Raw genomic sequence first — 13441 nt, forward strand, 5'->3', positions numbered from 1 at the left:
CAGACCTCTTCATGATCCCATTTCAGATCTGACAACCAGCCCTTGAAAGCTACTCAGTAAGTGTGTTTTTTCCCACCAGATGTTTTTCTACCTTGCAGTGTTTTCATGTAGATTGTAATTCTCATTTTTTTACTGAAGTATCATCTAGGATAGTAAACAGAGTCTTATCGCTTGAGTATTTTGCATCTGCTTCTTTTTCTTATCCACTAGGCAAGTTTCCCAAGTTTCCCAATTCCAGAATGCAATTAGACTAATTTAATGTGATTAATTCTTGATAAATTCATGTCAGCTCGTTCTTATCGCCTTTCTATTCCATTAGATGTTGATACATTATTTATTTAACAGCTTTGTCTATGATTCTTGCTGTTGTCTGATTTAGGCTTGGTAGTTAGTAGTTGCCCACATCTTCCCTTTTTCTTTTTCAAAGATATGTATTTGCCCTTCTCTTGCCTCTCTGTTCCTGAAAGACAGTTGCCAATGGATTAGGGGTTTCTTCAGTTGATTATTTAAATGCTCTAGAATGAATTTCACAAGAGTCGTCTGATTTGAATGTATCTAAATCTCCAGCATATCTTTCAGCTTGCCTTGTCTGGCTTGCAGTTTTTTCTTCTTAAAACCACTACTGTTAAGCATCTGGCTGCAACTGATTTTCTTTTTTTTTGGTAAAGACTGGAGCAGAGAAAGTATTGAACACTGGGAATTCTTTGTATCATCTCTTATTTGCTTTCCTTCTCTTTAATGTAATAGTTCTGTATTTTAATTTGTTCTCCTTTTCTAGTGTATTTATAGTATCTTTTCTTACGGCTTTTTATGTTCTTTTATAGTTATTAGTTACTCTGCACTTTAACCTTTTTTCTTGTTGGTATAATTTAAATACTTGCATCAGATTAATTCTAAGACGTATCTCCTTGTTTCCAGGGTTTGTTCGTCTGATTTTCACTTCATTTCAAAAAATAAAAAAATCTTTGCAATTATTTTTCTTACCTGTCAGCATGATATTGAAAAATCAAAATGAAAAATGTGAAAATTTTGTAAATAGAGAAAAGGTGGAATTTTGAAAAGAAATTAATTTTACTGTTCTCGCAGAGATAGAATGTAGATTGCACATAGGAAATCTTAGGGGTCTTCAATGAATAGAAGGTCTAGGACTTCAAAAGTATAACGTGCATGAACTCATTCTGTGCTGTATCCAAACAAACATCCCATGTGGTGAATTTTAAAAAAGCTATCACAAGATCCCACATCTACCTCTCCTGAAGCTTATTTCGGACAGGCTAGTTAGTGCTTTTGTTTCTACAAGCATGCCATGTGTTTAGTGCTGCATTTGATACTAATCTTATTTTGAAATGGTGTGGGACAGACACTGGGCTCAACAGCTGAGTACACAAATGATCAAAATGTACTATTAATGGCTTTTTACGACACCTTCTCTTTTTTTCCTTCAGTATTTCAACAGTGAAGAGTGACACATGAAATGAAATGTTTGAAGTTAAATGAATTTTCTGTCAAGTCCTGGAATTTATTTACATTTTAAAGATAAGCTTTGGATCTTCTAGTGAGTTTCCATGACTTTGTTGCCTGTTAGGCAGCTGACATAGCCTGTGAATTAAATTCCAGTTTCTGTTGCTTCATTTACTATGCAGTCTAGATATCTGCTTTGAGACAAACTTGTGCACTTCATGCAAAATTAGGACTGCCTGTAAGATTTGGAAGGTGAGACTCGGGCACTTAGATGTCTGGTCTCTTCTATATTCATTCCTAGTGATTAAAATGGAACTTTCTTTTCTTTGGACCCTTTCTCCCAATCCATGTCAAGAGTGAGTAATTCTGTGCTTTAGTAGGTCTGAGAAACCAGCAAATGACTTCACACTCAGAGTTGAAAGTATCCTAGGAGTTTTGGGAGTCTGGAGAAGATTATTTTTGTAATTATGGTCCAAGTGTGGTGGAGCTTGCTGATTTAAGTATACAATTTTTCAGAGGCTTAGCCACATGGGAGGGCTGGATTTTGTTTGCTTCTTTAGTCAGCTGTATGTCATTGAACTGGATTTGGAACTATCAAATCATCTATTTAGGGAAGATTTTGGTTTATAAAGCAATCTACAGGAATATACTGTGTTTCCCTTGTGCATGTTTAATTTTCTTTTATTGCAAGGTCTCCTATCTTTATTGTTATCCTTCTTCCTGTGCTGATCATAAGGAAGAAAAGTTCTATCCTGTTTCAAATATATACTCTTGTATTTCACCTTCTGGCCTGTTTGCCTTTAAACAGAATTAAAATCTGTAAAGCTAAGGATCTTGCTGATGAATGCCTTTGATCTTGCCTTTGTCATTCCCCTATTTTCTGAGGATGGAAAAATAGATAATAAGATATGGAAACCAGGGAATTATGAGAGTTTTGAGTAGGGGAAAACTGAGGACTAAATCAGTGAGATCATGCTGCAGTTAGGTGGGAAGTCTGCATACTTGATGAACAACTTTGCATCTTTTATACACACAGTTAAGGATTAGGGTGCATATTGAAAATGTGTGCATATTAAAGGTGCTGGTAAGTGCATTTGATGAAAAAAACATCTTCTGCTGTGAGATAGGTACTCTTTCATAATCACAAATAGCCTTTTAGTGAAGGTGACTGACATTTTGTTAGTAGTGTTTAAATGGTTGTTCAGGCCAGGTGTACACTTCAGATCAGAGGGGAAGAAACAAATTTGTCATGCTTTGAATTCAGTTGATATTCTAAGGTAAAAGATGGTAGTAAGTTAACATTAACTGAAACTATGAATCCAAGTTAGTTTCAGGGAATCCCAGAAACAATGGTATCTATGTGTAACCAACAGGAGAAAAATCCTCTTTTGTTTCTTAATTTTGAAGGGGAATAATCAGTAAGCAATCAGTAAATGAGAAAACCGTGGTTTTCCATCTAGTAGGAGATACTGCTGGAAATCATAAGGAATTATAGAATCACAGAATGGTTAAGGTTGGAAGGGACCTCCAGAAGGCATCTGGTCCATCGCTACTGCTCACGCAGGCTCACCTAGAGCCGGGTGTCAAGGCTCTTCAATACCTTCAAGAACAAAAGATCTCTAAGTCCCTCCAGAGTATATCAAACAGTTATTTATCATAATATTAGAATCAGTTGGTGGTGTTTATAATTTTGTTAAGAAAGGCAAGTGTGATATTACCTCTTTAAGAAAAGTATAAAATAGTAAAACGTAAAAGCGTATGTTCTGTTTATATTTCACAGAGAAGAAGACAAGCAACAAGAGTAGAAATCTCATAACTAGAAGGGTAGAACAAGTTCTAAACAAAATTACAATATGTTAACAAACTGCTAAAATCATGTCCTCAGTTTAGTGGATGAACCTGTGAGTATGTGGGATGTGAGAAGCTATATATACATCATGAACTACTTGAATGTATTTAGTAGTCTCTGACAAACACATTAGAATGAGGTTTCATTTAGAAGCTTCTACACTGTAGGAAACTATTAATGATTTATATTCCATGTATGGAAAATGAACTTTATTTGAATGACACTAACATTTATTGAAGCTAGACATTTCTGACGGTGGTGATCATGATGATATAACTTATATAATGCACATCTTCAGGACATATAACTAGACTTTTGTCGATTGCCTTATGAGGGGCATTGTTTTAGGACATAACATGTTAGTATTTTTTTCAATTGTATATAGCTGATGATCTGAAATTGATGTAGAGTCTATAAAGATGACTTCCCTGATATCAGTTGATCATCTAGCCCTAAATGTGTTCTGCTGACTGAACCACAAGACTAGTCATCATGTAGAGAATTTTTCCCTTCTTCTCTTCAGCCTGAACTTTAAAATCATGTTATTCTTGCATGAGATCAATGCTTGTGATTTATTTTGAGATCAACATTTTTAGATAAGCTCAATCAAACCTTTAAGAAAGATAATTTTATCTCAGTGCTACAGCTGTTATCTGATACTGCCTTTGCCCATAAAATCCACTTGCCTTTAGTATGATGCATGAATAATAATACATACTGGCTACTGAGTGTTGTGGATTACCCATCTTAACCCACCTATTGCAGTGTACACCTTCCCCTAAAGAGTTCTGCAGTTTTGATTATTCTTTTCTGAGATTACCTTGGCCTAGGAGAGTTTCTGGGACATAATATTTGTTGGATACTTTATATTTCTCTGTGTTTGTATAATTCATTAGTCACTAAACCTAATCCTGAAACTTGCATTCTCCATTGGAGCCGCTCAGAAATTTGGATATAGGTATTCTACAAGTCTAAAGCAAAGGTTATTTTGCTAGGGATTAATTATTTTTATCTTTTTTTAAAGTCAGTATGAGGAGGAGGGATTAAATCCATGTTTTCTAGATAGTAGCTATAAGATGTATATTGTGCTCCTATGTTGATGTGTGGTGCCTTGAAGATGACAGTTTCTCTTGTTTTAATATGGCCAAGTGTTGGGAGGAATATTATCCCTGTTCAAGATGGATACCACTTTAAACAAAAAGTTTAAAGTTGCTTAATAATGAGGACATACAGCCCTCATTGGTAAAAACTCTGAGATATCATTTCAATAGGCCTTCACAGAAAATCTCTGAGTTACTACTGGCAGAAAATGGTAAAATGACTCTCTGTAGGTAAAGGAATATTATAAGAATGTCTGTTATGACAGTCAATTACAAACATATTTTAAAGTTCCTACACAGAGATGAGTGAGATTTTTAGGTTTTTGTGTACTTTTTCGGGGGGAGGAATACTTTGTTTGATAGAACCAGAGCAACCATTTTATGTCCTTTATAATCCAAGAACGGTGTGAAAGAGTTTCAGTTTTCCTTGTTTTCAATACATGTTTCATAGAGGTACAGGGACTAGAACATACACTGCTGTCTGCTGCAGTATGGCACAAGGTTTTGCCATGGGAAATGCAAGTATATCTAAGATGGCCTGTCCCACCAGTAAGAACAACATAAGCTTCCCCTGAGAATTTGGAGTTGGAGAATGCATGGGGCAGTGAACTGCTGGACAGTTGATACATGATACAATATTTCTGTGTTTGTGCTCAACAGGATTAGTAATGGTAGAATAAGAATGCTATTTCTGTCCTGGAGTTTGTTACAGAACCTGTGATATGCACTATGAGGTTGACAGTCCAGCCATCCAGAAGTTCCCTGGCCTGGACTGATCCTGAGAATGAATTTTGTCAAGTTAGTCAGAGTTGCATTGAAGTTGTCTTAGTATGTCTAAACTTTGAATGTCAAAAGCCATGTGTCAAATCCAGAAAGCTTTGTCTGGCAGGTAGGAAAACTGGCTATTGGGAGCTCTGTGGCCATCTTCTGGATGTTTAGGAAAATGCATAAATATTTCCTTGAATATTGAGTTAAATAATGGTAGTCTGGCATACATTAAAGTAGTAGCATTTTATTTTCTTATGATTGGGTGCACATAAGTCTTCTCAGGTGTACACTGTGTGTTTAGAAAAATGCAAGTCTTAAAAAAGCCCCTCACCAAATTTTTATTATGTGTTATTTCTTCCTGTAATTATTTAAGGACCACACATAAAAGCAAAAATGGTAGATATCTCTGAAGTTCCAAAACTTTCATTTCTTACCAGAACTCTAGATCTGTAATTTCAGGTGTGTATAGCATATGAAAATATTGTCAGATTTTAAGCTACTGTAAAGGTGATCAGGAATAATGCAGCAGTAAGGCATTTTATACCTTGCCATTTTATAGAATCATAGAATGGTTTGAGATTCAAGGGACCTTAAAGTTAATTTAGTTCCACCCCCTTCCATGACCTGAAACACCTTTCATTAGATCAAGTTGCTCCAGGCCCCACATAACCTGGGAACACTTCCACAGATGGGATATCCACAGCTTCTCTGGGCAATCTCTTCCAGTGTTTCCCACCCTCACAGTAAAGAATTTCTTCCTAATGTCTAATCTAAACACTGCCTCATTTAGTTTAAAGCTGTTCTATCACTACATGCCCTTGTAAAAAGTCCCTCTACAGCTTTTTGTAGCCCCTTTTTAGGTACTGGAAGGTGGTGTAAGGTCTCCCTAGATCATTCTCTTCTCCAGGCTGAACAACCCCAACTCTCTCAGGCTGTCTTACAGGGGAGGTGCTCCAGCCCTCTGAGCACTTCCATAACCCTCCTCTGGACTTGCTCCAGCAGGTCCATGCCCTTGTTTTTTGGGGAGTTCCAGAGCTGGACACTCGAGGCAGGGTCTCACAAGAGTGGAGTAGAGGCAGAGAATACCTGCCTTGACTGCCTGGTCACACTGCTTTTGATGCAGCGCAGGGTGGGGTTGGCTTTCTGGGTGCACCTTTCAGGTGCGCATTGCAGAGTAGTGTCAAGCTTCTTGTTTACCAACGCTCAGCAGTCCTTCTACCCAGGGCTGCTCTCAGTACATTCTGTGCCCAGCCTGTACTTGTTTTGGGAGTGCTCTGACCCAGGTGTAGGACCTTGCATTTGGCCATGTTGAACTTCCATGAGGTTGGCACAGCCACCCCACCTCCTCTCAGGCCTGCCAAGGTCCCACTGGATGGCATTCCTTCCCTCCAGCCTGTCAACTGCATCACACAGCTTGATGTCATCAACAAACATGCTGAGGGTGCACCTGACCTCACTATCCATGTTACTAAAATAAACAGCACCCCTTCCAATACCATCCCCTGAGGAATGCCACTCACCACTGGTTTCCACTTTGACACTGAGCTATTGGCCACTGTTCTTTGGAGTGTGGTCATCCAGCAGTGACCCTCTGACTGATCCACCCATTAAAGCCATGTCTCTCCAGATTACAGACAAGGATTTTGTATGGAACAGTGTCAAATGCCCTGCACAAGTCCGTGTAGATGATGTCAGTTGCTCTTTTTGAAAAAGACCTGAACTCGTGTTGCTCCTTTTGTTTTGAAAATTGATTTTATGCTGTTGAATTAAGAACATCAAAGTCTAAAGATCACTTTTCAAAGAGAAATAATATTGCTGAGTGGAGAAATTAGGTATTGGACAAATAAAGCTCTTCTGCTAAGAAGCATATGCAAAAGCTAGGCATTTTAAGGACTCATGGAATTGTTAACAATGTTCAGTTTTCTTTGGAAAGAAAGTGAATTTCATGGTAAGCTAGAAATGAAGCAGAATGTCCTAAGCAGAAAACCTGTACTGTGGAAGATATTCATTCTAGACTCAGAAGGATTTTATTTTATTAAAATATAATGCAAAGGTTTTGAGAGGTGGCTTTTACATCAGAGAAGATGCTGTAACACTGTATTAATTTACATCTTTATTTTTCCATACTTACCATTGTGCTGCTGCAGATTGTCAAATGGATAGAAGACTGGGATAGCCATGTAAAAAATGGTTTTAATAATCCATGCTAATTTTAAGAGACAGGACAAACAACTGATTTAGTGTTTTAAATATTAAAAATGTGTAAGGTAAATGGCTAATACAGTATGAGATACACTTTTTAGGCAATCTGCTTACAGTAGACATGATAATAGTAATTAAAATATAATAAGTTACAGGTTGTAAGTTATAAGTTAATAAATATAAGTTATAAGTTAATAAATTACATTGTTATTACATTGTTTGTTAGATATATTTCATTTAATTGTAGCATGCCAAACCTTTCTTGCAATCACAGTACATTGTTCTTCCAGTCCTCTTCAGAAACCAAGCTAATGACAGAATGAGTGTTCCAGCTGAGAGAGGCTGTGTTAGCATTAACAGCTCCTCTCCAGATTTGTTGCTGATCAGAGATGGCAGTAGTTGTGGCTGTGGAAAATTTCTGAAGGACTGTGGAAACATGTTCATACCAATTATTTCATTTTTCAGCACCCTTACAGCATAGTGTTGTTACCATCCTAAAGTAGAAACAAGTGCCCTGAATTTGTCTTTGTAATTCACCACACAACTGAGTTGGATAGATACTTGTGATGCCTGATCAAATTTCAGCACCAGTAATTACTTGTAAAAGGGAGGATTTTTTTAAAGACGTTAAATTGGCAGCTAGTTACCTAAATAATTACCATGTTAAACCTTGCCCATGAGCCTTAGCTGATACTGGGAAGCAAACTTCTCACCCCTTTATTTGCAATGGTTAGTAAGAGTGGTTGGTCTGTTGTATAGTTGTCAGTCACATTATGATATAAAACTATGGCAAATGTTATCTGTGAGAAACAGCTGCTATAAGAGTAAAGGTAAAGCATACTCCTTTATTTCTGGAGGATTTGCTTTTGATGTCAGAAGACCTCTCCCAACAAAGGCAGGAGAGCAGTTTTTAACAGTCCACTTCTTATCTGCTACTTGGTGTCTTGCAGCAGGGCAATGATGATGCAGCTCTAAAACTTCCATTCTCTACATTCACCATCATGCAGAGTCAGGCTTTAAATACTCTAAGCTGGGGGAAGTCCGAAATTGTTGTTCATAGTAACTTTTATTCTAACAAAGCCATAGGATTTAAGGTTGAATAAACTAGATGTGTCAGTTTTTCTGGTGTTAAGAGGTTTTTTGTGATTAGGATTAAGTTTGGATGGAAAAGGTTACAGTTCGAATAAGTGACTAAATTGTCAGATTGAAAGTTTTTAGTGTATGGGCATTTTGGCTATACTATTTTGGCTATGAATGTTTTACTTAAAATTGCAATGTTGTTTCCATTTAGTGTTTTCATGGAATGGGCTTTCCCTTTGCCTCTAGTGTTCTGTGATTTTATAATGCTGTTTTCCCATTTAGAATTTTATATAAAAGGTAAATAAAAACAATTATAGAAAGTGCAGAGAGCATAATCAATTACTTTTTGTCACCTATACAAAGAAGTGACAAAAGGGTTTTCTTTTTGAAAAATGCTGATGTTGATACTAGCAATTACATGAACCAAAGATAGCAACCATTGTTACAATTTCTTTATGGAAATTCAACTATTTTAAATTGTCAGTGTATTATTTGAAAATAAAGTAACTGACAGGAACCTATTTGACTGCTGAAGTCATGAGTCTGCTAAGGGTTAAGAATTAACAGGAATCCTAAATACTCCTGTCCAATAATGGTGACTGTCTCTAGTTTTGTTCTCGGGATTCGGAATCAAGGTTTCTTTCATCTTTTTTTTTTTTTTAATATTATGGTAAATATACAAGAGTTTCAATTTTTTGAGGGATTATTTTGTGAAAACTGGAGTACATATTATTCCACCTGACATCTGCACCCAAAAAATGATGTTGCTGTTGAGATTTTCTGTCTAGTGCTCATAGGGTGCAAATCCCCCTCTTCTCAGTCAGCCAAGACATTCTGTAAGTTTGGCAATTGCAAAGAAAACTGTTAAGAGTTGAGTACACACTAACTGTGGTGCAGTAGTGTCTTGGAACAAAATAAGTGTTTTTACATCCAACGATTTTTGGGGTTATTTATCCTAATCTCTGCTAATGGAGTTGTGTTATCAGTGACTAAAAGAGTACTGTTAATATTAATGAGACTCAAGACAACAAAAAGGTCTGTGTGACTGACATGGTAAATACCACTTCCAGAAGAATCACTGTGGTAAGATTGCTGCAACAAGATCCTTAAAAAGTTTCGTCCACAGAATCCTTTTTCTTTTCTCTTGATGCCACATTAGAGAGAGAGGGCTAAAAAGAGTTTGCAGGTTTAAGTCTGATTACAAAGATCAAAGATTTCTAAATTTGTAAAATTTTATTTTGGCAATGTGTCCTCAGAAGCTGCTAATTCTCTACATGCTTGTCTAAAAGATACAGTTCATTTTAGTGTCTTGCTACTGTTTCCAATTTAGTAAAGAAGAAATTTGAGGCATTCTGGGCAATTCAATTACTCAGTTCAACGTCTTCTCTAAATTCAGAGTAAGTTCTAGGGAGCAATAGGACTTACACAAAGCATTTTACTAAAAGCACATTCATTTAGATTATGGATGTTTTAAAATTTTATGTTTTATATGTAATATAATCAGAGAGGTTAGTAGAGCTTTTTGAGTGAGACATAGTAGTGTGTACTGTTGTTTTCCGTACTGTTTTTGCTACTTTGTTCTTTTAGTACTGATCTTTGATAGGCAGCATAGGCAGTTGTGTAGTAAAAAACATTTGGTATTTTTTGGAACAGATTATAGGATTACCTTTTATATTTTCTTTTACCATACTTGAAAATAAAAATATTTTAAGGGGTGAGTCAACAAAAGATAAAATTGCCCTTCTGTCGACTCCCAAGTTACAAATACCCATTCACAGGGATATGTGAAAGCAGAAGAAAAGGGTCCCAATCTTCAATATGAGGAAATAAGCCTGTATCAAAACCAAATGAACTATATTAACACTATGGGAAATTGCTAAGAAAAATTAATTTGACTGTTAGAGAGTATATGTGGTTGTAGGATGGATTGACCTTGGTTATGCAAAATGCATCCATGTGATGGAGAGCTGGTTGATGGTAGCCAAGCTTTCAAAGATGAGGTGAAAAGAAGCTTGAATTAGGTTTTTACTATCTCCAAGAGTGAAATTATCTTCTCCATTTGGGATTGAAGAAATTCATAGCACCTTTAAGTCTGGTTGATGAAACCTGGCTATTATACTCTATGGGCATTAGTATTGTGTCTGGGCTAAATAATAGTCTGAAGTTATTAAAAACTGTCTAATTGCAGTGGGGGATAGAAGGAGTAGTCAAAATAGATCTTTTTTAATTTGATCCACTTTTGTATTATTGAATTACTGTAAATATTTATTTAACTCCTGCCATATTTCTTAGGTGTTGATGAGGTCTTTAAATTGAAATTGCAGTTCTCTTAGAACTTTGTTCCTCTAAAAGGAGAAATTCCGGTAAGGAATTCATCAAAACTGAGAGGTAGCCAAATAGAGTTAATGATGAAAAGCACAGTAAAAGCCCCCAAAGAATTCAAGTGGTTATGATATATCAAATAGTATAGACTTATATATGTACAAACTTAATATATTAGCTTATACTGCTGGACTCTTTAGTGTGATTTTAGAAAGAGTAAAATCAGCTCTCTACTCAGGTGATAATACATATTTTGCAATATAATCTCTTGCATTTCGTCAAAGAAGGTGTCTTGATAACATGATATGATTTAGAAGACAGTTTTCAAGTGGGTGTTCTTCTTATGCGTTTCACTTATTTTCACCACCAGGAGAAACTTTTCTTTGGTTTTGAAGTTCTAATCTGGAAATATTTCTTATCAAATCTCATAAGAATCTAAGACATGCTTGCTTCTAATCTATCAGAATTTTCAACGTGGTAGGATTATATATATGATGACTTGAGCACTCCTTGTGATATACTGATGTTTGTAAAAAGTTAAAAGTTCTGAGACCAACTCTGCATATTTACTGTGCTGCAGAATAGAAATAATTGGAGCATGACATGATGGAAGCAAGCATAGGGAAACCTTGGGCAGGCATCTGGAGAAAAGATGAGCAAATTCTTGTTCAGAGGATTTAGTTCTTGTTCAGAGGATTTAGGAAATATTTTGCATTCTATTGAGACATTTTACTTTATTCTCTGAAGTTCCACCTGGTTTTATAGGATCATTTCCACTTTGTATTGTGAAGAAAGAGATAAGAGAAATGTCCATATTGCCCTGTAATTGCAGTATAATGTGTTATGCATGCTGGTCAGGATGAGATTTGCATAATAAGGTGTCCATTGGTTAATCTGATATTGCTGATTTAATTTTAGAAAGCAGATAGATGTATGCTTAAATTTGTTGTCACTTTACTGGCACATCTGCCATTTTCATTTCCATAGTTTTTTGAAAAGTCATTTTGATAATATTGCAGCTGAGGAAAATGAAGAGTGTATTGTTTCCAGGCAATTTCACTAATGGAACAAAATATGATACAGGTACAGCAGCATGCAGAGAACAGTATGTATAGTTTTCAAATGTAACTGTACTTTTACTTAATGTACTAAAAGACGTGTAGAAAGCATTTTTCTGAATTTTTTTTCAATCTGTTTTGTTTTCAGGCATTGCTATTTCTGATGAACTTGATAAGGTAAGACTGATAAAAGATGTCTAATGAGCAATACAAAGAGACAGATGATTATGATAAGGCACATGCCACTGTCCTGGCATACACACGTCTGTTTTTTTAGGTTCAGAAGAAGTTTGGTTATGGAAAGCTGTATGGGTAAGTACAGTATATGTGGATACATTAAGATCTTGTCAAGTGTGGAAAAAAAAAAGTGACTGAGTTTAAGAGACTGTTAGTGAGACCATGGAAATACTTTTGATCCTGACACCATCTTTGCTTAATATAGTCTGTTGGATTACTTTGTGTACTTTTGGAAACATTTAGCCTTGAATACCTTTTATTAATGAAATTAAATTCTGCATTTCCAAATATGATTTGTGATAATACTTAGAAATTATTTTAACACCCAGTTTTACTCAGGAATGCACAAGACATAAAGATCAATCTTTACCTCCTTGCTGAATGCAAAAATGGTGTCTTCAGTTCTGGCCATTTTTGGTACCTTACACAGTTAACATGAATTTTAATTCAAGATGTAATAAATTCTACATGGAAAGAGTAATCAAGCTAGTTTTATTTAAGTACTTACAGAAACAGAACCAATTTTTCTTCCCTATTCTCAGCAGTGAGCAGCAGTGTGCTTCTTGTGCCAAGAAACTTGTATCGTGTTCTTGGTGTCAGAAACCATTGCTGTCAGGAAAATGAGTTCAAAAGGTACATAAGACACAGGAATAATGCCTAATATAGAACACTTTGTTTTTTTAAATAACTTTCGTTTCTGTTGGTAAAATGAGGACACAAATCCTTCTGACACAAGTCATATAAAATACCTTCACTGTGTTCTCCAAGGAAGGCCAGTTAGGTAAGACTGAAAAATGTTACCATGCAGTCAAGTGCATCTGTGGCTGCCATTTCCAGACTATGGCCTAAGTCTTCCCACTGTTTCCATAACTGGGCTCAGAAGTGATGGTAAACACAATTAGAAAGTCCTTTCATTAGAACCCTCACCTCTAAGAATACTTAAGAACTCAATTTGTTATGGTTTTGTTGTTGGAAAAACCCTAAAAGATATTCTTTGAGGGAGGAAGAAGACAATTTAGGCTAGAGCCTGGTATCACATACTTTTTACCTATGTATTTTAGCAAATAATTTCTGGTTGGTTTGGTTTTTATAAAACCATGATATCTTATTGTTCACAAACATTAATGTTTTTAAAATTTAGTTATTCAGTGTGAAAACTGGATTGGAGAACATAATTGGGGAATTTCCACAGGATGCAGTGAAGAGTCAGGGTTTTTTTGTTACTATATACTTAATTTTTTATAATTTAAAACTGGAGGGTGGTAGGCATTTAAAAAAAAACAAAAACCTTGGAATTAGGTTATATACATTCAATTAATACATTGAATGTTCTGGAAATCAAAAGCTATTTCTACAAAACCCCC

At 35.8% G+C, this 13441-nt stretch overlaps 1 protein-coding gene across 10 annotated transcripts in view; it reads left to right on the plus strand.

Annotated features, from left to right (window-relative positions):
* The window catches only part of CUNH8orf34 (chromosome unknown C8orf34 homolog), a 150776-nt gene that overhangs the window by 36021 nt on the left and 101314 nt on the right, over window positions 1–13441 (plus strand). For all 10 annotated transcript variants that reach the window (XR_011678113.1, XM_071420693.1, XM_071420705.1 and 7 more), the window contains one exon: window positions 11989–12017. Coding sequence is in view for 9 of the 10 variants with exons in the window: in XM_071420693.1 (XP_071276794.1) it covers window positions 11989–12017 (29 nt within the window). In the remaining variant the exon portion in view is untranslated. The remainder of the gene's footprint in view (window positions 1–11988; window positions 12018–13441) is intronic.

The sequence above is a fragment of the Agelaius tricolor genome, unplaced genomic scaffold, assembly GCF_023055355.1.
Source record: "Agelaius tricolor isolate 1412-34295 unplaced genomic scaffold, bAgeTri1.0.p SCAF_2, whole genome shotgun sequence".
NCBI classification, from domain to species: domain Eukaryota; kingdom Metazoa; phylum Chordata; class Aves; order Passeriformes; family Icteridae; genus Agelaius; species Agelaius tricolor.